General features: G+C 48.4%; 1 protein-coding gene and 1 pseudogene across 1 annotated transcript; both read right to left on the bottom strand.

The window, feature by feature from the left end:
• Nucleotides 1-7,486: 7,486 nt before the first annotated feature.
• Eif4h (eukaryotic translation initiation factor 4H) lies at nucleotides 7,487-18,540 on the bottom strand (the record flags this gene model as incomplete). Its single annotated transcript, XM_013520517.1, has 6 exons — nucleotides 7,487-9,345; nucleotides 9,654-9,791; nucleotides 15,551-15,610; nucleotides 15,934-16,030; nucleotides 16,118-16,182; nucleotides 18,327-18,540. Coding segments are annotated over 6 exons (714 nt in total), but the record flags the coding sequence as incomplete, so codon positions are not given.
• Nucleotides 11,069-11,848, bottom strand: LOC106149891 (annotated as a pseudogene).
• Nucleotides 18,541-21,098: the final 2,558 nt, after the last annotated feature.

Genomic DNA, 21,098 nt, shown 5'->3' on the forward strand with positions numbered 1-21,098 from the left:
GAACTCATGGCAATCCTCCTGCCTCAGCCTCCTGAGTGCTGGGATGACAGGTGTGTACCACCATGCCAGGCTGCACTTTTTTGTTCATAAACTGTCTTTTCTTTTTGTTTTGATAAAGTACACTTAACAAATTTTCATTTTTGTTAGTACATGTGTGCAGTACATAATGATTACATTCATTACGGGAAGTTGGCATATGTATATAACACATCTATTTTTTTACCAGCATCCAATTTACTTTTAAGTTTTTATCAAGTGATTTATCATAAACACAGATTAAAGGCCAGAAAACATATAAAACAATTATATTACATCAAGGTGCCAGGCATGGTGGCGCATGCCTGTAATCCCAGCACTGGGGAGGCTGAGGCAGGAGGATCACCATGAGTTTGAGGCCAGCCTGGACTACATAGTGAGTTCAAGGCCAGCCTGAACTGCATAGTGAAACGTTGTCTCCAAACAAACAAATAAATAACAAAAAGCCAAGCAAACTTGGGCTGGGGATGTGGCTCAGTGGCAGAGCTCTTGCTTTGCATGTACAAGGCCTTAGGTTTGATCCCTACCACCGCCCCCCCCAAACCACTTAGAAATCAAGGTATACTTTTAGATACACTGGCCATGCTGCATTATAATAGCTTTCTTCTCTTTCCCCCCCTGTCTTGTTTATTTCTCTTTTATTTTGCACTTATTTTATAAACTGGGTTTTTAAAAAATATTTTTGAGACAGGGTCTCCCTATGTAGTTCAGGCTGGTCCTAAGCTCACTATGTAGCCCAGGCTGGCCTTGAACTCACAGTGATCCTCCTGCCTCAGCCTCCCAAGTGCTGGGGTTACAGGCGCGCACCACCACTCCTGGCAAGACTTTATTGCTAGGATAAAGATCTTTTTAGTTAGTTGCTTTTCAGTGACGTCCTTTGGGTGTAGTCCTTTGCCTCACGGTGAGAGAGATGGGTCTAGGTTCCACCTTCCACATGTGAGAAGCCAGTGTTCCCAGCACCACTTGTTAAAGAGGCTGTCTTCCCTCCAACGAAAGTATCTGGCCCCTTTGTCAAAGATAAGATAGCTGAGTGTGCCTGGAGTTGCTTCTGCATCCTCTACTCTGTCCTGTTGATCCACAAATCCGTTTCTTGTGGGTGTGTGCCGATACCCGGCTGTTTTCACCACTGTAGCTTTGAAGTATAACTTGAAGCTTGGGATTGTGACGTCCCCCGTCTCGCCTTTGCTGCCTCCAGTTGCTTTTGCTATGCTAAGTCTCTTCTGGCTCCCTGTGATCTTTAGGGTTGCTTCCCCATGCTGCACATCCCTGGTTCAGTAAATCCCTAAGTATTCCATTCCTCTTGATGCTACTGTGAGGGGTATTTGTTTCCCTAGTTCCTCCCCTGGTGAGCTTGTTGTGGTGTACAGGAATGCTATGGATTTTGGGGGTTGATTTTGTATCCAGCTATGCTACTACATTTGGTAATTAATTCTAGGAGTCTTTTGGTGGGGATTTTAGGGTCTTGTATGTAGAGAATCATCATTTTCAAATACTAATAATTTAATTTATTTTTCTATGCACATTTCTTTTATTTCTCTCTTGTCTAACTGCTCTGGTTAATGTTTTGAGAACTATATGGAACAGGAGAGCGGGAGTGGTGATAGCAGACAGCCTTGTCCTTTTTTTTTTCCCCAGGCAGGATCTTGCTGTGTAGTTCAGGCTGGTCTCAAACTCACGATGATCCTCCTGCCTCAGCCTCCTGAGTGATGGGATTACAGGTGGGTGCTACCATGCCTGGCTTTATTACACTTATTGATTTGCATATGTTGAACCATCCCTGCATCCCTGAGATAAATCCTACTTGGTCATGATGTTTGATCTTCATGATGAGTTGCAGCATTCTGTTTACCAGTATCTTACTGGGCAATTTTTGTCTCTGTGTGCCTGAGGATTTTTGTATCTGTGGGCTTTAAAGAGATTGGCCTGTAGTTCTCCTATTTGGTTGGGTTATTTTCAAGTTTTGGAATCAGGTGATGCTTGCTTCTAGGAATGACTTTAGGAGAACTGCTTTCTTTTCAATTTATTTTTCATTATTTGAGATAGAATCTTCCTATGTAGTTCAGGTTGCTCTCAAACTCATGGTGATCCTCCTGCCTCAGCCTCCCAGGTGTTAGGATTATAGACATGCACTACCACGCCTGGCTTCCTTTTCAACTTCATAGGGTTTTCATTCGTTTCTGCTCTGATAGCTAGCTTTGGATTTGGATTGTTCTTGTTCTAGGACCTTGAGGCATGCCATTAGGTTATTCGAACTTGCTTTTCCACATGTATGGTGTAAATATTAAGACAACTCAGGTACTGACTTAAAGCTATGTACTGAATGCAACAACTGTATCTGTTAATGGTAGAAAAAATAATTCAATAGTAATCTTACAGAGTTAACTATCTAAAGATTAATAAAGCTTTATAGTTATACTATTAAGGATGTAGAGCTACTATGTAGTCTGCCTTGGAGAACATCCCATGTACAGCTGAGAAGAATGTATATTCTGATGTTGAGGGGTGGAACACTCTGTAGGCATCTACTAATTCCATTTATTCAAAACTTTGGCTCAGTTCTGATATTTCTTTATTGATTTATTGTCTAATTGAGCTATTTGGTTTTTTTTTGTTTGTTTGTTTGTTTTTTGTCTTTTTGAGACAGGGTCTCCCTATGCAGTTCAGGCTGGCCTTGAGCTCACTTTGTAGCCCAGGCTGGTCTCAAGCTCACAACGATCCTCCTGCCTCAGCCTCCTGAGCGCTGGGATTACAGGCATGAGCCACCATGCTCGGCTCTATAGTATTTTTTATGACCTTTAGGCAGTTTCAGTCTTGACATACCAGGAAGAACAACTTATTAGAACAATTATGTCACCTTTGCTAAAGCAGTACAACCAGCAACAACAATAGCATCAAACACAGGCTAGAAAATGACAAAGGGTGGTAACTATTAACTTGTCACTTTAAACCATATGAACTAGATTTGTAGCTACATAAAAAATTCTAAAACAAACCAGAAGCCAGGCAAGCTGATGTACACCTGTAATCTCAGCACTTGGGAAGCTGAGGCAGGATGATCACTGTGACTCTGAGGCCAGCTTGGCTACCTAATGAGTTCAAAGCTAGCCTGAACTACATAGTGAGAGCCTATCTCAAACAAAAGCAAAAACAACCCCAGGAAATCATATATAGTAAATATGCCCTCAGAATGGTGATTATACCCTCAGGAAAGAAAATTTCAAGGGCTTTGGGAAAAAAATAGAGAAATAGAAGAGGAAGAGATTAGAAACAAGGCTGAAGGACAAAGGAAGATGATGCAAACTTTGGGAAACTGGTGAAGAGGAGAGAAGAAATAAAAACAAGAACAGAACAGAACAACAACCAAACTAGAAACAATGTCACATGCACATAAAAACAGGAACAGCCGGGGATAGAGCTCAGATTCACAGTGCCTCCCTAGCAAGCACAAGGTCCTGAGTTCGATTTCTGGTATCAAAACCAAACCAAACCAAACCAAACCAAACCAAACCAGGAACAATGAAGAAAAAAGAACAAAAACAAAACCAAGGAAAGAGAAGAAAGTAAGAAAAATAAGTCTACTTCAAGGCCTACCTCTGCTGTCACTGGTGGAGAAACTGGGGAGACAGAGCAGAGCCACGCTGATTCACCCCAGCAAGCCGGTGGAGATTCACAGCAGGCTAGCGGATAACCTCAGCAGGCCTGCACGGTCACTTACACTGAAGTTCAGGCTGGTTTCTCTGTGAGGCTGGAACCTGATTTATTCAGCCTGCAACTCCGTGTGCCTCCTGCTGGAATGAACTTGGCTCTTTGATCTCTGGTGACCTGAACTCAGTTTTGCCTCACCCTGACAGCAGGAACCCCTAGATGGGGCTGCCTCAGCTTCTCTGAGTTCTGAGCTCAGTCGACCCCTCTCCAGGATGGCTACTGGCCAAGCACCCTCTCCTGGAGGACAGCTGGCTCAGCAGCCACTGCAGTCTGCTGTGTCCCCTGCTCCGTTCCACTGGTGTGCTTCTCTGTGCAGGCCCTTGGTGTCGCCTGTAGTCACCAGGGGTCTGCAGGTTCAAGTGCCCACCCCTACCCCACGCAGTGAGTCAGGGCTCAGGAAGTGCTGCTTGCTCCTCCTTCTTTGTTGAAGTCTCTCTTCACCCCTCCCATGGGCTTCAATTTTTACTTCAGATCCTTGCTGTGCCTGGGGGACCCACTTCCCTCCTTTTCTTCCTCACGTTGCTATATATTCATGTCTGGACACCAAGTCTCCGAGAGGCTATTTTTCTGCAGCTCGCCACTCCGCCACTTCTCAGGTGACACACCAATTCTCTGTAATTTTGAATGTATGTTTCTCTGGCATCTACAACTTTGGGGAAGTGTCCAAGTCAACATGTATCCCTACTTGTGCTGGTAGATAAAGGAGGCAGGCTGACCTCAGGTCTGTGCTTGATGCAGGCACCAGCAGGCAGTAGGAGGGTGAGGGCACCGATGCTACAACTTCCAAATCCAGGGCAACTCAGGCTGGGCCTGGCCTCTGGCCGTGGGGGAGGGGCCCTGTCCCTCCGCTGAAATCCCTCAGGAGGTCTTTTTCCAGCCCGCTCCCTGACCATGGCTCTTGCCTAGTCACTACTGGAACATGACACCAGGAGCCCTGAAGGGCAGCCATCCTGCAGCCGCTCACTCCCAGGTTCAAACCAGCACCGCTGCCCTGGAACGGCATCCGCCTCTCTCCAGGGGTACGGCATCACTTGGAGGCACTCGCCAGCTGTTGCAGGTAGGACTCAGGTGGGATCAGAATTCCACTCTCCCTGCAGATCATAGCACCCGTAGCCCATTCTGCCACTGCATTTCTGCCCAAGGCCCCCTGGTATCCCCATCTTTCACTGTCTCTGTAGGTGTCCCTTTCTCACCAGCCATGAGCTGGGAGCCAGCGGGGAAGCGCAGAAGGTCCTCTCTCCCAGTTGTGCTGTCGCAACTTCTCCAGAGGACTTTTCTGTCAGATCCCTTCCTTGTTCCTGGGGATGTGCTTTTTTCCTGCCCTACGTGGTAATTTTCCTGTTTGTATCCCAAATCTTGGAGAAGCTGTGTTAGTTGTCATTTGCCATCCCATCACTTTCCGAAAAATAATTTTTTAAACTCATGAGCAATTTTTCTCTCGGTGGCATTGGGGATTGAACTGGGGCTTCACAATGACGTCACTACCCTACCCCTTTGAGACGAGGTCTCAGAATCACAAAACTGAAGAGGGCTGGGCTTGAACTTGCCAGACTCCCAGAGTGCTGGGATTCAGGGTTTCACCGTGTCCAGCTGGTATTCCAAGAGTTTAATGCACACAAAAAACACTATCAATTTCCAAGGGATCTTTTTTTTTTGGTACTGGGAATGCAACTCTGGATGTTGTACTTGCCATGTAGTGCTGTGCCGCTGAGCTGTATATCCCTGGTCCTTCCCAAGGGAGCTCGATGCTACTGAGATCAGAGCCAAGCATGGTAGCGCACACCCAGGGTCCCTCCCACGGGAAAGCTGAGGTAGGAGGGTTCAAGTCTGAGCCCAGCCTGGGCCACATGGTGGGTTCAAGACCACCTGAGACTACAGAGCAAGACCATCTCAAAACACACACACACACCCACCCACCCCAAACATCTCAATATCTCCAGAGATGCCTAGCTCACACCAGGTGCGGTGGATTGACAACTTGTAATACCCAGATGAACTGAATCAGCGTGGTGCTGGGTGGGGAGGGCCCACTAAGGATTGCTGCCAACAGCATAAAAAGGAGAACTGGAGAGAAAGAAGGGTGCTGTTGGTTCTCCTGGGGGAGCTTGTCACGCTGGCTTTCCTGATGTGAACTCTGCTGTACTCTTCATCAGAGGAGTTCAGGGCCTCGCTATTGCTGAGGACGGCTGTGGTTCTCTTTGGGGGAGCTCTGGTCCTTACTTTGACTGTCACTTTCTGGCTCCAGTTCAGATTCCTCAGCCTGCTGGCACAGATCCTTCATCCCGCTGGCACAGACTTTCTAGCTTCCACCGCTGACTTTTGGGCCTTCCCAGCACAGATCCACAAGACTTGCGGGAGACACTGTCATCAGCTCTAAGCCCCAGCTGGACTCATGGGAGGCAGTTTTGGGTTCCAGGTCAACTGGACTCATGCAGGATATTGCTGTGGGATCCAGGCCCTTGGCTGGATTGTTTGGGTCTTTTGTGTGCGCAGATTTCCTGCACTCTTTTGTACCTGGCTCTTTGGGTGATTACTATAAACTAATCCTATAAATCTGTGTCCTGTATTAAATTGTTTCCCTTACAAGCCCAAAACTGCAACTCCAGGCAATTTCAGGTCTGGGGTGAAATAACTGTGCTTCTTGGTCAGACTTACACCTCTGCTAAGCCATCGCCGTTGCTGAGAACAAGACTGGTTTCTGGACATCACCAAGGGGACAGTGGACGCCAGCAAAACTCCTGGCACCCTTCCTCTCTGCCTTCTGAGCCCATACACACAGCCCCCTGTCCACGCAAGGCAGCAGGGCCAGGTCCCAAAGTTCTTCAAAAAGCTTGTTCAAAGGACTTCACTTAGCACGTGAACTGCAGATCCTCACGGCCATTCAGACAGCAGGGAGACACCACTGGTCTCAAATACAGGAACGGGTCCTGTCCTGTCCAGGGGCTTCTCCAGGGCCACACCCCGCCTGCACTCAGTGACTTAAGAGGGGCGGCAGGCAGGTAGCTGTAGCGGTTGCACTTTAGTCTGCACGTGACCACCTCTGGCAAATCCCATTCCCCAAAGCCAAGCCACCTCCAGGACCAACCTGCTTCAGGACACCCAGATGCCTCAGGCCTTCTGCCCTGTGGCTGGGACACTGCCACCTTGGGCACCTGTGCACCAATGCCTAGTCCACGCTTCTCTCCTGCTGCCGGGGTTGGAACCCAGGGCCCCACCCTGCTGAGTTCCTCTGCTACCTGGGGCCAGCCTCTGAGCTCCTCAGTCACCATGTGCCCCCCAGTGGGCCCCACCCCGTGTAGCAGTCTTCCAGGCACCCCTCAAAGCCCTGCACCTTGCCTGTTGAGAGGGGCATCAGACATGTAGTGACCAGCACAGCCTGCCCGCCCACACCCGTTGGCCATGACCACGTCCACTGCTGTGGATGCGGACAGTGAGGAGCTAGACTTGTGAGGAGCTAGACTTTCTTCCACAAGCGGTTTTCCCACCTTGGGGGAAAAATGCTTCTTGTACCTAACCCAAACTATCACTGTAAGGTTTCTTCTCTGTCAGGTTGGGGAAAATCACATTTTTAGTAAGTGACAGAAAGAGGAAGAAAAACACCGGCATCCTACTTCTAGCTCCTAAAAATGCCATAATCCTATACCTCACATGTAGTATACTCTTCTGAATTCAGACAGTGCTTCTCAAATTTAACTGAGTTTCACAAGCAGCTAAACAGAACTCAAGAATAAAGGTAGACATTAGATATTACGTAAGGTTTTTCTTTTATTTAAAAGATCATTCACAAAATACCATATCCATAGATTTACTTTCTGTCATACAGCTGAATGTGTTGAGTGTTTGGAATCCCACCCTCGCATCTGGAAGCCAGCTGGGTCCCCAGCGGTTCGGGCGGATTTGTTTTGCTCTTGATCTTTCTGCATTGAGGATGTGTGTGGGTCGTCTCAAAAGCATCAGGTTTGTTACAACCACGTAATGCATGTCTTTCTTAAGTTAGGTGTTGGTGTTACACAAATGGTTCTTATCTCAGAAGCAGAGAAGATGACAGGCAGAGGGGGAAGTGTGAGTTCTGTAAGTTGCTGAGACCTTGCAACAGAGACAGACCAGAGGGGCCAAGGACGACAGCTAGCAGGAACCCCAGGCCAAGCAACTACACTGTCACGCCTTGGCCTTCCAGTCACCCCGACCGGGTCTCCCTTCTCCGGGGCTCTAGCTCTCCCACTGGCACAGACCGACTCAGGCACTAAAGATTTTCCACCTGCTCACACGAGGCATCTGAGTGCAAAAGCTGCTGCCCAACACCTTCCTCCTGGGTGAGCGCCAAGCACTGCGTGTGCGAGCAAGCGCATCTGGGAGAGGAGGTGGCCGGCCGAATGTCTGCAGTCCTCAGCAGTCAGCCAGGCCCGAACAGCTCGGCACAGAAAACTTCCAATTCACCACGGGAAATAAAGTGCCAGTTTTGAGGCCACTTCCACTATGGGCGCAGGGGCGGTGGGAAGCAGTCTCAGTAGGCTGCTTTTGTGGGAACGACGCAAGGGGGAGACGCCCAACAGACAACAGGGATGCGGGAAGGCCAGGTCCGCATCACTGTGTCGGCCCAGCCCAGCACCACTGCTGCCCGGTCTCCACAGCGCCCGAGCCCACGCAAACGACACAAGCCACTGGGCAGCCACGGCAGTCAGCACGGGGAGCCCGGGAAGCCCCCAGAGAGGAGCTATCTGGGCATGGCCTCGGGAGAGCGCAGCGAAGGGCAGCGCACACAGAGCCCTTGGGGAACAGCGAGGAGCACCGCCAAAGCCCACTCTGCCCGGGCTCCACCTGCTCTGCCGTCCAGCCCTGGGAGGGCCGCCGGCGACAGCACACCTGGGAGCAGGACCAGAGGAGTGGAAGGAAGCTGCAAGGGTCACAGGAATTTTTCCTTGTTTTCAGCACAAGGTGCTTCCAATTCTGCATACTGATCACAGCTGGATACAAACAAAGTGCCGGCCAACTTGCCAGCATCTTCTGCTTTTTCCTGGAAGCCACAGCGACACAGAACTCAGCATGCGGATCAGAAAAGAAGCACTGAAAAAATCAAGTCTGGCCCATGTGGAAAATGAAAGAGAAGGCAAAAGAGAAGAACCAAAGCCAGCAGCACCTGGGCCTGCGCCTCCCGCCTGGCGGCCCTCACGCCTCCTCCGGACACCGCGTGCTGCAAAGACACGGGGGCGAGAGGGAGGACGGACAGAGGAAAATGAGGACAGAGAAGGAAGGAAACAATAAAGAGCACGAAACAGGCACTAGATAGGTACAGCAAAGCCAAGGATGTACTAAAAACCACTTGTTAACAGCTGACATGCATTCACAAGCTCGGTGTTTCCACTGCAAGGACGAGGACAGTGTCAGGTGCAGGAGCGGCGTCTGCGGCCGGCCGGGCCTCCGCCGGGCCTCGCTCTGACTCCCCACACCCATTCCCGCCGCGCGCTCATTCCTGCTCCTTGTTCACGACTTCCTCTCTGGGCCTGGCTCCCCCGAAGATGGCGGAGTTGGGGTTGGCTACTTGGTTGAGGGGCGTTGCCACTGTCCGAGGTTTGAGCTGGAGCCGTGGTCTCTGTGCTCTTTCCTCTGCAGAGAAAAGCGCTGCTTAGAGATGGCTTCACCCCATAACCAGGCAAAGCAGCCAGACGGAAGACAGTGTCTGACAGCCTAGCCCGGTGGTGGCGACCCTACAGCACGCGTGCCGCAGCAGGCTGTGTGTCACCGAGCGCTCTGGAAGGGCTAGCTCATGCTCTCAGATAAGCAGCAGAGCTGGACTGTCAGATATCCTACTTGAGACAAGGGTGACCCGAGACAGCCCCTGTGCATGGCGGGAAGGGGCACTTGAGCTGGGGGTGAGTGTGAACCAGCACCCCTCCAGGGGGCCCACACCATACCTTCTGTGGGTTCCCGGAAGTCCATGTTGGAGCCGCGCAGCGGGGGGCCGTCTCGGAAGCGGCTGCCCATGGGAGGGCCTGCTCGCCGGTCCCCTGGGCGACTGCCTCCTCGGCCTCCTAGGAAGTCATCCCTGTAACCTGAAGGAGACAGGAGCTGCTGAATTCTCTTTACACGACCATCTCAAAGCCAGTTACACGGTGTTCTGTGAACTGATTCTGAGTTTACGTTTCATTCTTTAGTCTGCCCAGCACCTGAGGTTTTCCACAATAAAGCACACGAAAAACACGTCCAAGCGAGAGTCTGCTGTGTAATTATAAGATTCACAGATTAAGGAAAAAAGATGCAGAATCATAGGAGAGAATAAAATGGTGGTTTAAATTCTCAGCTGGCAGGAAAAGTGCAAAAACATGAGACTATCCTTTACCTACTATGGCTTCAAACAGAAATCCTAGCAACAGGCCTCAGTCTACCTTCTTTTCTCTGAAAGAACTAAGCTATTTTATTCAACGTGTAATAGTTGTCATAAAGCAAAATTTATGTATCTACGTTTCCCATACTCCAATGTATTTCCACAAACCTTTATGTTTATAATTTTATAGTTTTTCACCATCATGGAAACCAGGTATTATTTTTTACAGGTAACTAAAAGACTAAAAGACTTAAGACTGTAAGTCAGGTACAATTTAGTCATAACATCATACAAATAATAAACAAAAAGATTTTTAAACATCATTGCTTAGTCCTATAAAATGGTAACTTTTAGCCAAATTGGTACTTACATGATTTTATTTCTTATATTTTTACATTATATGCTTGGCAAGTAGTATAGGTATTAATGTTTAAATTACACTGTAATAAATTGTTAGTTAACACACATTCTGTTTTACCTGCTGCATTATCTCAAAATTAATCCTCCTAGAAAAACTATGCACATAGGGAAGACAATGCAGATCTTCTTTAAAGACTTTCAAGTATCGGGGCCAAGAATATAGCTCAGTGGCGTAAGTGCCTGCCTGGCAAGCACAAGGTTCTGAGTTCGATTCCCGGTACCAAAAAAAGAGACAGGAAAAAAACCCTTTCACAAGTAATATAGGAACAAAAATCCATGAAATACTTTATTACAATTTGACATTTTATGCTTTACTAATTATGGGACCAAAGTTCAGTCCTAAATCATTTTTGTGCCTAACATTGTATTGTACTGCAAAATCCTTCCATTATGTTTATGAGTTAATTTCTAGCCTCTTAAAGTATGGGACACAAATATGGCTCTAACAGTGAGAAAAAATGAATAATCAATCTTACAGATCTCAAAGGGAAGACAGAAGACAAAAAGAAGGGGCTAGGGACTTATTAACTCAGCGGTACAGTGCCTGCCTGGCAAGCACAAGGTCATGAGTTCAATTCTTGATACCAGAAGAAAAACAACAATAACAACAAAAAAACAAAAACAGAAGACAAAAAGATAACCTGACTTTGGCTTTTAAAAAACCTAATATTAACCCGGAAACACCAGAGTCACAAACGAAAGAGCAAAATTAGGAGATTACAACAGCAAGCCACAACTTCACCAACTTCGATTTCTCAAATAGGCAACAGTTTCTTTTTCCTCTTCCACTCAATCCGCAATACCTTCTTGTTCTTCCTGTTTTTCGGTTGCAGGCAGTTCAAGGCTTGCTCACTGCATAGGTCCAGCTTTTCTCAGGGTGAGCTCAATCTGTGTGGCAGTCACACTTACCTAACTTCGCTTTGTACCAATCACACCCTGTATTTCACGTTTCAATGAAACTCTTTCTCTCCTTCAAATACAATGTGCACACTTACTGAAGTACTGTTTGCTTCTACTCAACTAAGAGCAGGAGGGAGTTTCTAGCTGACTGCACCCCCAGCCTGACGCAGTCACATCACACGGAGCAACTCCCCCTGGCACCCTTCCTAGTCTGACGCGTTTCCCTGTTGTTCAGTCCTCTTGGGCTAAGAACATATTAAAGTCAGAGCTTTTTCTTCTGCAACAACCCCAACATTTCATCCCCTCATGGGAAACCGGTACTCCAGAATGACACGCAGACTTCTAGACTTCTCAGACCCCAACATTTCTGCAAACATCCTCCACTTATACATGAGGTTCCAATCTTAACTTCATCGCAGTCTTTTTATCTTCTTCATTCCCTGATGACAGTTTATTGAGTGCTTGTTTTAGGAGGTAGATATTTTAAATTCCAAACTTGTCCCTGGTTTATCTGAATGGTGTGTTCTGAAACCTGTGTTTCAGCTCAGACCTTTCTTCTCAGTGTCTCGACTTCTGGTTGACTGGCTCAGGTGTTCTTTCACTATTATGCCTACCTTTTGTACAGTCCGTGATATTTAAGAAGTCAGAAAAATCAGTTCTTTTACAAGATCAGCCCTTTAACGCAGCACGACAGTATGCACAAGCGTCATCGGAACTGGTCTCGGGGTGAAGTGCTGACCACAGCGCCGGCGGCAGCATTTTCCTTTCCCACCAAGACAGGCAAAGCCAAAACACTGGGAACCACAAAACTGCGACTACAACTGTTCTGTTCCATGTATTGGTCAGACAGCCTGGGCGGTTGCAGACTTTTGGAAACTGCCTCAGTCTAGTTTCTAACAAATCCACAGCTACTTAGAAAGACTAAATATAAACACAAAATCACAAGGAAAAACTGTATGAAATTAAAGCATCAAGTCACCTCTGGGTGACAACCCCCCACTTCCCTACTCAAAGCAAAGCACTCGAGATAACCAGGCTATGGGAGGCGGCCACTCCCTCCAAGGTGGGTGCTGGCATCCCTCCCTGCCTTCCTCCTGTGTGGTCCCTTCCCCAGCAATGCTGGGATTCTCATCTGGCATCAAAGGAAGGATTCTCTCTGCATAGATGTGAAGTCTTTTTTTTTTTTCCTCCGGTGCCGGGAACCGAACTCACGACCTTGCGCTTGCCAGGCAGACACTTTGCCACTGAGCTAAATCCCCAGCCCCAGATGTGAAGTCTTCAGAGACTTGTAAGAGAAGCTAAAGAGCCAGGTGAGGAGGCTCAGGCCTGCAGTGCCAGCACTCGGGAAGCTAACTGCAAGTTTGAGGCGAGCCTCAACTACATAGCAAGACTATGTCAAGGAGGGGGGAGGAGGCGGGCAACTTAAACTTTTAACAGCACAGCCCCTGAAGTTAACCACTGTAGACGCAGCCTGGGAGGACAGTGGCTCACTCTGCCAGACGTTGGAAGGAGACTGCCTGTACCTTACTCAAGGGGTGGTGTCATGGTTCAAAGTATTTCAGAAACTAACCTGTTTTTGAGACAACCCCTCAGAGCCTGAGGGTCTTTCTATATGCAGTTGATCCTCATTATTCAGATTAACCTACCTGCAAAATTTATGTTTAATCCCTAACCAAAGGAGCGGCCTTTCTGCAGGGCTGGAGCCATCTCATGTGCGCTCCCCTGGGAGTATAATGGAACCACCCTCTGCTCTCCCCTTCAGCTCCTGCACCAGATGCAGCCTTCACAAGGGCCTGGGGCTGGGCCTTCCACTCCTTCCTGCTCTTAGCTGGCGATGTCAGTGTGGACAATGGCCCACAACGCAGTGCAGGACGCTGCCCAGTGCTCAACAGCCAGAAGGTGTGGTGCACCTTTGGGACAGGCACGGGTGTGAGGGGGACCTGTGATCAGGTTGCGATCACAACTTGCAGTGTGGCAAGCATCTGGCTACTAGCGGCTACAAGTCTCACATTCATGACTCAATGCTACCCACTAAAATACCCAGAATTAAATATTCTCTCAACACAAGCACATAGAAAACAAGATTTAGGTGCTACTTTGGAGCGAGACTGCAGGGACCAGAGGCTCGCAGGCCTGGCTGCTGTAGTGCTCAGGGTGACTTTAGAGAACTCAGCCACCCTGGCTAACAAGAGCCGGCTGCAGGTACCTCAGACACCATGTCTGCTCGTTACAGGTGGCAGGGATTTGGGGAATAGAGTAACAGGAGCTTTACTTTGCAGAAAATATACTAGGATGCAGTCAAATACAAGGTCCTTTACAGTCTTAACTGGACTACAGCTCATTAAAAATACCCAAAAACATAAACAAAAACAAAACACCAAAAAACGAAATTAGTACTCAAACATTTAACCAGACATTTCCCCCAAACTAAAAACTTACCCTTTCTACCTGCAGCCCAAAGTCCTGCCCTTTCCTAGGAGACTAGACTGCGCCAGCTTTTGGCAAGAAACCCACCAGCTCACCCTACACTGATGTGGCAAATCAGCACATGGCTGCTGTGTGCTCCCAGGGGCGCGGGCACGAAGCAGCACAGAGCCCCGCCTCCAACGCCCCTGTACAATGCGCACTGGGAAATCCCGCAGGAAGTAAGAGCAAGGTTTGGCACTAACAAGTCCTTTGATCAGCTTCTGGGCAGCGCTCTATGAGACTCGCTACTCACAAGACCCTTGAGTTTTCTGTGGTTTCCTTAAGCACACTGGCCCATTTCTCGAGTGTGCGGTGCCGGGGAGGGAAGCCAGGGCCTCACGCACGCTAAGCACACGCCCCAGCGAGCTACACGCCCAGCCCCAGGGGACTGTTTGTGGCCTCTTTCCTTTTTGTACTATTCTGTATTGCTTAACTTTGGGTGGTTTTAAAAATTACAATGAATACATGCCACTTAAAAAACAGTATTCTTCTATTAAGAGTAAAAAAAGGATCTACTCTTCCAAGCAATGTCTAAAGCATCAAACCAGCTGTGACTCCAGCAAGCAGGCATGGAGCATGTGGGCGGGACGCAATCGTCGCTCACGGTTCATGTGGAGCAGGAAGGTGGCAAGGCAGAGGCTGCCCGGGCACCGAGGGGCAGCCAACCGTGGGAAGGTGCCTCTCTCGGGAGGTGCACACGGGTGCTCTGAGCTTGTGCGCCACTCCCGCAGCACCTGCCGACGCAAAGCTGTCACGGAGCCCCGACCGCTGCCCCAGCTTGGCTCGGGAGGACCTCCGCTGCACGCTTCAGTCGGAGATCAGCTTATACATAAAGTTACAGACTTACTGGACGACACTGCACTTTTATGAATAAGCTCACTTCTGACTGGGGCAGGATGTTCAAGAACTTACTCAACAGGTCACTGCACAGCACTGGAAGAGAGCAGCAGCACCAGCCTCTCCTGTGCTTCTGCACAGGCAAGATGTGCTGAGTAGGGCTGGGGGCTGATGTTCCTGTATTGTGTAACAGTGCACAGCAAGCACCTCAAGTTTGTGGGAAGGAAAACAGACCTGCTTTTCCTTTTAAACCTCTCTTATGAATGACATTCCTACCATGCATGAGTTACCCGCATAATTAAAAAATAGTAGACATGACAAAGTCCTTGAGAAATCAACCTTCCAGACAGAGCCTGGCCTGGGAGCCGAGTTCCTGGGCTGCTGAGACAGGATGCTACATTCTTGAAGGGACTCAAGTTCCAAGCCCCTTGAGAAAAGAACAGGCCGCCAGGATGACCTGCACCAGCTGAGGAGGGGCCACCAGGAAGCACAGCTGTAAGGCTCTCTGAAGTCTCCAGTGCCCACACACCGGTGTTTCCAGAAGCAATGGTGCCCCTTGGTGCCACACACAGGCACGTGAAGCCACTCCCCTGGGCAAGGGCCCCGGCAGTAGGAAGACTACCACGCAGAAAGTGCCGGGCCGGGGAAAGAACGCCCAGGGCCTGGGTCTGACTGCCCATGACGCAGCCTCCGTCCTGCCCAACGGGGTCTGGAGAGACGTTTACTGTGCGCCTGGGTGCCTGTGGGGAAAGTTCCGTTTGTGAAAAGAGCTAAAGAAACAGTCGGGCTGGGCCAGCTTCTCCCAAGAAGCACCAGGCAGTGAAGCTACTGGGAACAGAAGTGCGATACTGTAAATACTGATACCAGAATTGAAGTCATCCCGGGACTCCCAGCCACCTCTAGATTCTCGAGAGCCACCCATTCCTGAGGATACACAAAAAAGATAAAGGTTGAGGTCGCATCATTACCTTGCTGCAGAAACATGGAAAAATTTACTGGGAAGACATACAACTCATGTGATGGGAGTTCAATGAAATAAGTCTAACAGGTTTTGCTGCCGACAGAAAAAAACCCGAAAAACAAAAAACCAGGCTTTCAGAAGCCTAGCTACACTTTCTAAGCTCTTACAAAGCTTACAGCTCCCAGACCCTATCAAACCCGAGAGGCAGATTCTGCCAGTGACGCTCAGGAGTCGTTACGTGGTGGGCACACAGCAAGATATATTTAGTTTTAGAAAAACCAATCACCTCTGTCATCTGGTCCGCCTTTCCTGAATCCAAAGCCACCTTTATCTTGTTTTCTGCCTTCTGCAATGTCCACACGAAGTGACCGATCACCCAACAGCTAATGGTAAGGGCAAAACAGTGTAAGTATCCGAAAGAAAACAAATCCCAACTGCTCATTTGGCCTGACATCCCCGGGGGTACTTACTGCACCGTCGTAGGTCAGCGCTTCCTTCAGGGAGTCGACCTCATCGAATTCTACATAGCAGAACCCTGCAAGAGAAAGAAACCCCAGCTTCCTCAAGTGGTTCCCGACTACAATCTGCTGCGATCTGAGAGGTTCCACCAATCTACACCGGTTTGGGGGCATCTAGGTGACAGCAGACTTAGAAGAGCACATTCACTCTCAGAAACAGATCACAACTGGTATTCGTGCCCCTAAATCTTATTTTATCAATCATAAAGTGCTAACCAAAGGCTGAGGCAGGAGGACAAGTTGGGATCTTGCTCGGGCACCTTAGTGAGGCCTGGTCTCCACATAAAAAAGGGCAGACCAGGGATGGAACCCAGTGCCAAGGCCCTGGGCTCAATCTCCAGCACTGAAGTAAGTGAATGAATGCTTTGAATAGGCTTGAGGTGCCCAGTGCGTTCCCACTCAGGTAGCTGAAGTGAACGCATCCTCAGTAACACAGGTATTCTCGTCGGGTATCTGCTGATGACCTAAGTCCATGCACATGTCACTGACGCCCTGTACCTGACACGGACTCTGACACTGTCGCTTCCTTGCTGCCTGGAGTCTACATCTGAGTTAAGCAGCCTCTCATCCCCACTGCCTCACCCGCCCTGTGCATTCACTGTTGAGCACAGCTGAGAAAACCACTCCCAAATTCAAGGAGGCAACAACAGCCCAGCCACACAGCTCCTACTCTGGAGCTGCTCACTACAGAGGAGCTGGAAACAAACTCCAAAACCCAGGCTACAGTGCAGCCTGGGGTGGGGTCGCTCATGGGTCACATGGGCCTGAAATTCTAAAGCTCATCACAGGTACCATGGAGGCACCATACGCCCGGCTGCGCATGCTTGGCGCCAGTAAAGTGGAAAGAAGATCGTGATCATCGAGCCTCCTTACTCCTGTTGCCCAAGCGCCCCCCAGAGGCTGATCTGTGGACACTGCCGTCACCTGAATCAAGCCAAGCCTGCCCTAAACACACGTGCAGTTTACACTGGCAACGCTGGCTGACTAGGTTATCTTTTCCATTTCTAACTATAAGAAAAATACACGAAAAAAAAAAAAAAGAAAAGAAAAACACACCAGTCAGTCAAGCTGGAAAAGGCCTGGAAAGCCCTCACTTTTATCCCATTTCTCCCCTGGCTAATTCCTTTGGTGGCTGAGACTGGACTGCTAGAAAATGAAGATCAGGTAAACAAACCTGGGCACACACCACATATTTCTACAAACTAGATTATGTGAAAAGTGCTGCTTTCCCAAGCAGAACTTAAGCACTACGAATGGAAGAGCTACCGCCCACCACTGACTTACGAACTCCACTCACTCGTGAGGCTGCTTGTAACTCAGGTTGGTGGAGCAATCATGGAAACACCCACGATGGTTCCAACCCTCCGACAGAACCCCTTAACTAACCTTTCTATAATAAAAAACGGTTGTATAATGTGCACAATTTACCAGAAACACCAGTAATTTTCCTAGTGCATTCACCAAAAAGTTATAAAATGTGCCTAGTTTATCAAAAACAACAATTTCATACAGTACTCACCATTGAAGTGGAAATCTCTGGCTTGCAGGAAGGGAGGATGAATGGAAGGTGCTACTGTTTGAAGGGGAGGCCCCTTCCGTAAGAACATCAGGAACCTGGCTCTCTGGCGTCCTTTCCTTGGGAGTCTGTAGCCCACTAGGACCTGCATCTGGCTCCCTAGGTCTCAACCTTTCCTGAACTAATAACTGCTCTGAGGTTGTCTGTTTCTGTTTTTTCTTTACCACTGTTCTTTATGACTGTGATTGCTTTACCTTCCCTTCCTTCTTCTTTAGCTTTTTCAGGGCTATTCTGACAGTGGTAATCACGTGATTATATAAAGCACTGGTTGAAATCATGGCTCAGACTGACACATACTGGAGGTTTCCTTACATATGCTTTTCTGGCTGAGAGAGAGAGTTTGTTTACAACTGTGCAAGCGGTTGGCATTTGGGTTGTAACTCAAGACTCTGGCCCTAAGCTAAAACTAAAATTTTGGTTGTAACCTAAGTTGTTCTTATGGGATGCTGGTTGTAGCTCAAAGGTCTGCTGTATGTTTATGTCAGCCACCCTTTCATGATTAGAAGGTTCTAGTTCAACAATACATTTCACTCAGGTCCCCGCATTCCTTCACAGTAATACGTAATAAGAATTCCCAAGACTCACCTTTGAACTTGTCTGTGTCTTTGTCTCTGACTAGCCGTACGCTTCTTATGCTGAGATCCTTAAAGATAGCGTCTATGTCACCCTGAACTGTATTAAAAGGGAGGTTTCCTACATAGGCTGTGTAGGGGGGCTCTGTGGGCAGCTCCTTCTGGCTACGGGAACCATGGCCACCAGCACTGCCACGGGACCTAGGAGGAGACAGACAGGACTCAGGTCAGCCCAGGGCCCCTGCCCCAGAGCAAGACAGGCTCAGCCACACAGCAGTGCAGCTGAATATCTGCTGCCATAGCAACCCCAGCTCTTCACATTGGAAAGGCTTCTACAGTACTGCTGATCCAAAGGTGCCTATTTTTCGAGACATAAACAGGTAACAGACTGGCCAGGAACGACACACTATATTGAGAGGGACTGCAGAGGTCTGAGCTCATAATGCAACTGCTTCTCTCTACCACCTCAGGGGTAAGAAGGCGCTAGGTGAGACTTTCTGGTGCTGTGCAGCAAGTACTACTAATGTATACACTGCTCTCCCCCCTGCGCATACTACCCTGGTCCTCTAACACACAGTGAGCGCTACCAATCTGCGTACCCTCATCTGCTCCTGTTACAGAAAGAGTGCTTTACAGCACAGAGGTACTGGACGCTCACACCACTAGCTATATGTACCCAAGAAGTTATCATGTGTAAAATTTATCTGTAGCCAGGTGTGGTGGTGCATGAAGGTAATCCCAGCACTCTAGGGGGTTGAAGACGATCACAAGTTCGAGCCCAGCCTGGGCAGCTTAACGAGACCCTGAATCAAAAAAAAAGGGCTGGGGATATGGCTCAGTAGGAAGGCCCTGGGTTCAATCCCCAGTACCATAAAAATAAACAAACAAACAAATAAATAAATTTAATTGTCAACATACAGTCGTTGAGTTACTGAAACATGACAATTAGGGTGCTGGGGATTTAGCTCAACAGCACAGTGCCTGCCTGGCAAGCGCAAGTTCGTGAGTTCGATACCTGGTACCAGGGGAAAAAAAAAAAAAAAAAAGAAACATGACAATTACAAGGCACTTTGCACATTGCCTGACACTGCACATATATGGGCAGTAGCAACCACCATTACCATCTCCACCTACAAACTGTGTGTTAGAAATTCGGATGGGTGTGGGGCACATACCTGTAATCCCAGCATTCAGGAGGCTAAAGCAGGAGGATCATTGTGACTTTGAGGCCAGCAAGGGCTACAAAGTGAGTTCAAAGCCAGCCTAAACTGCATAGGGAAAGCCTGTCTCACACATCTGCCCAAACTCACAGAAGGGAGACACCAGAAGGGAGCCCTCAGGATCCTGTAGCTGTGGTGACGACCACCTGTCACTGCAGGCACCGCTCTGGCGCTGGCTATTGACAGTGGGGGAGGCTGTGTGTTGGGGCAGGGGGTGATGAGAACTCTTTACTTTCTACTCAGTTGTGCTATGAGCCCAAAACTGCTCTAAAAATAAAGGCAATTTAAATAAATGGAGGTTCTATCTATCAGTTAAAGACTGTCAACTAATAAATGTAGACAAAAGTCACACCAGACAAATCACTACTCCAACCACCACGCAGTGACTCAGCTAGGGCTCATCGGGAGAGGCAGAACCAGAGGGCTGGTTTCTGGGGAACAAGATACTTCCTGACCTCAACTATCAGCTCGAGGATCTACTAGTCTGAGGGCAAAGGGAGGTCCTTCTCAAAAGGAAGCATTTGTCAGTCATACTTAACCAGGAACTGAACCTGGCTATTACTCATAATGAAACAAACTTATGTGCTTCCTAGTGGAGCATGGATTCTTCAAATCTGTCCATCACAAAGACAAAAAAAGGCAGAGGAATTTATTTACAAAACATGACAACTAATGCCACACGTGGTCTCTGGATCCTGGACCAAATGCAAAAGAAAGGGCAGGTGTTAAAAAAAAAAACACAAAGAAAGAAAGGGCAGGTGGAGAATCTGTGTACAGCACGTGTATGAGACATGACTACTGCATCCATCGATAGTGCACTTCTGAGGAGTGCTAACGGCACTGTCTTTAGTAGACTGCCCCTAACCCCAAGAGGATGTGTTAAGATAGATGCTATTTATGTTCACGTGCACATGGGCGTGTGTGTGTGTGTGTGTGTGTATATGCTGCTGACCACTATACCGCTCTTTCAACCTCACTGCAGATTAGAAAGTTTGTGAAACATAATGTATTGGAAACTTGAGAGGAAAAAAAAAAAGAGCACTTTTTTTTTTTTGTCTTTCTGAGACAGGGTCTCCCTACGCAGTTCAGGCTGGCCTTGAGCTCACTTTGTAGCCCAGGCTGGTCTCGAACTTGCAAAGATCCTCCTGCCTCAACCTCCTGAGTGCTGGGATTACAGCCGTGCGCCACTACACCCGGCTAAGAGCACTTTTAAACAAAAGTAACATTTCAGTAATTCAGATTTCTGCCACTTCCTAACAGGATGCCCAGCATCCTGTCCTGAAAGCACAAGAGGAACAGGTTTGCTAGGGAATCACAAGCACTCACTCCCTCTTTCCCACCCTCTCACGCTTGGTGAGCTGTGACTTCAATGCTCCCTGCCAACACTCCTCTCTCCTACCTCCACAACCACAAACCTCAGATATTTCCAGTAAAGCATTCTTTAGACCGGATAACAAATAAGATATAACAAACATCTGGAAACCTGCCACACTGAAGAATGAACAGCACCACTTTAAATTCATTTAACTCAGTGGGCATGGTGGCACACGCCTGCAATCCCAGCA

The sequence above is a fragment of the Chinchilla lanigera genome, unplaced genomic scaffold (assembly GCF_000276665.1).
Source record: "Chinchilla lanigera isolate Chin_1 unplaced genomic scaffold, ChiLan1.0 scaffold00055, whole genome shotgun sequence".
Taxonomy (NCBI): Eukaryota; Metazoa; Chordata; class Mammalia; order Rodentia; family Chinchillidae; genus Chinchilla; species Chinchilla lanigera.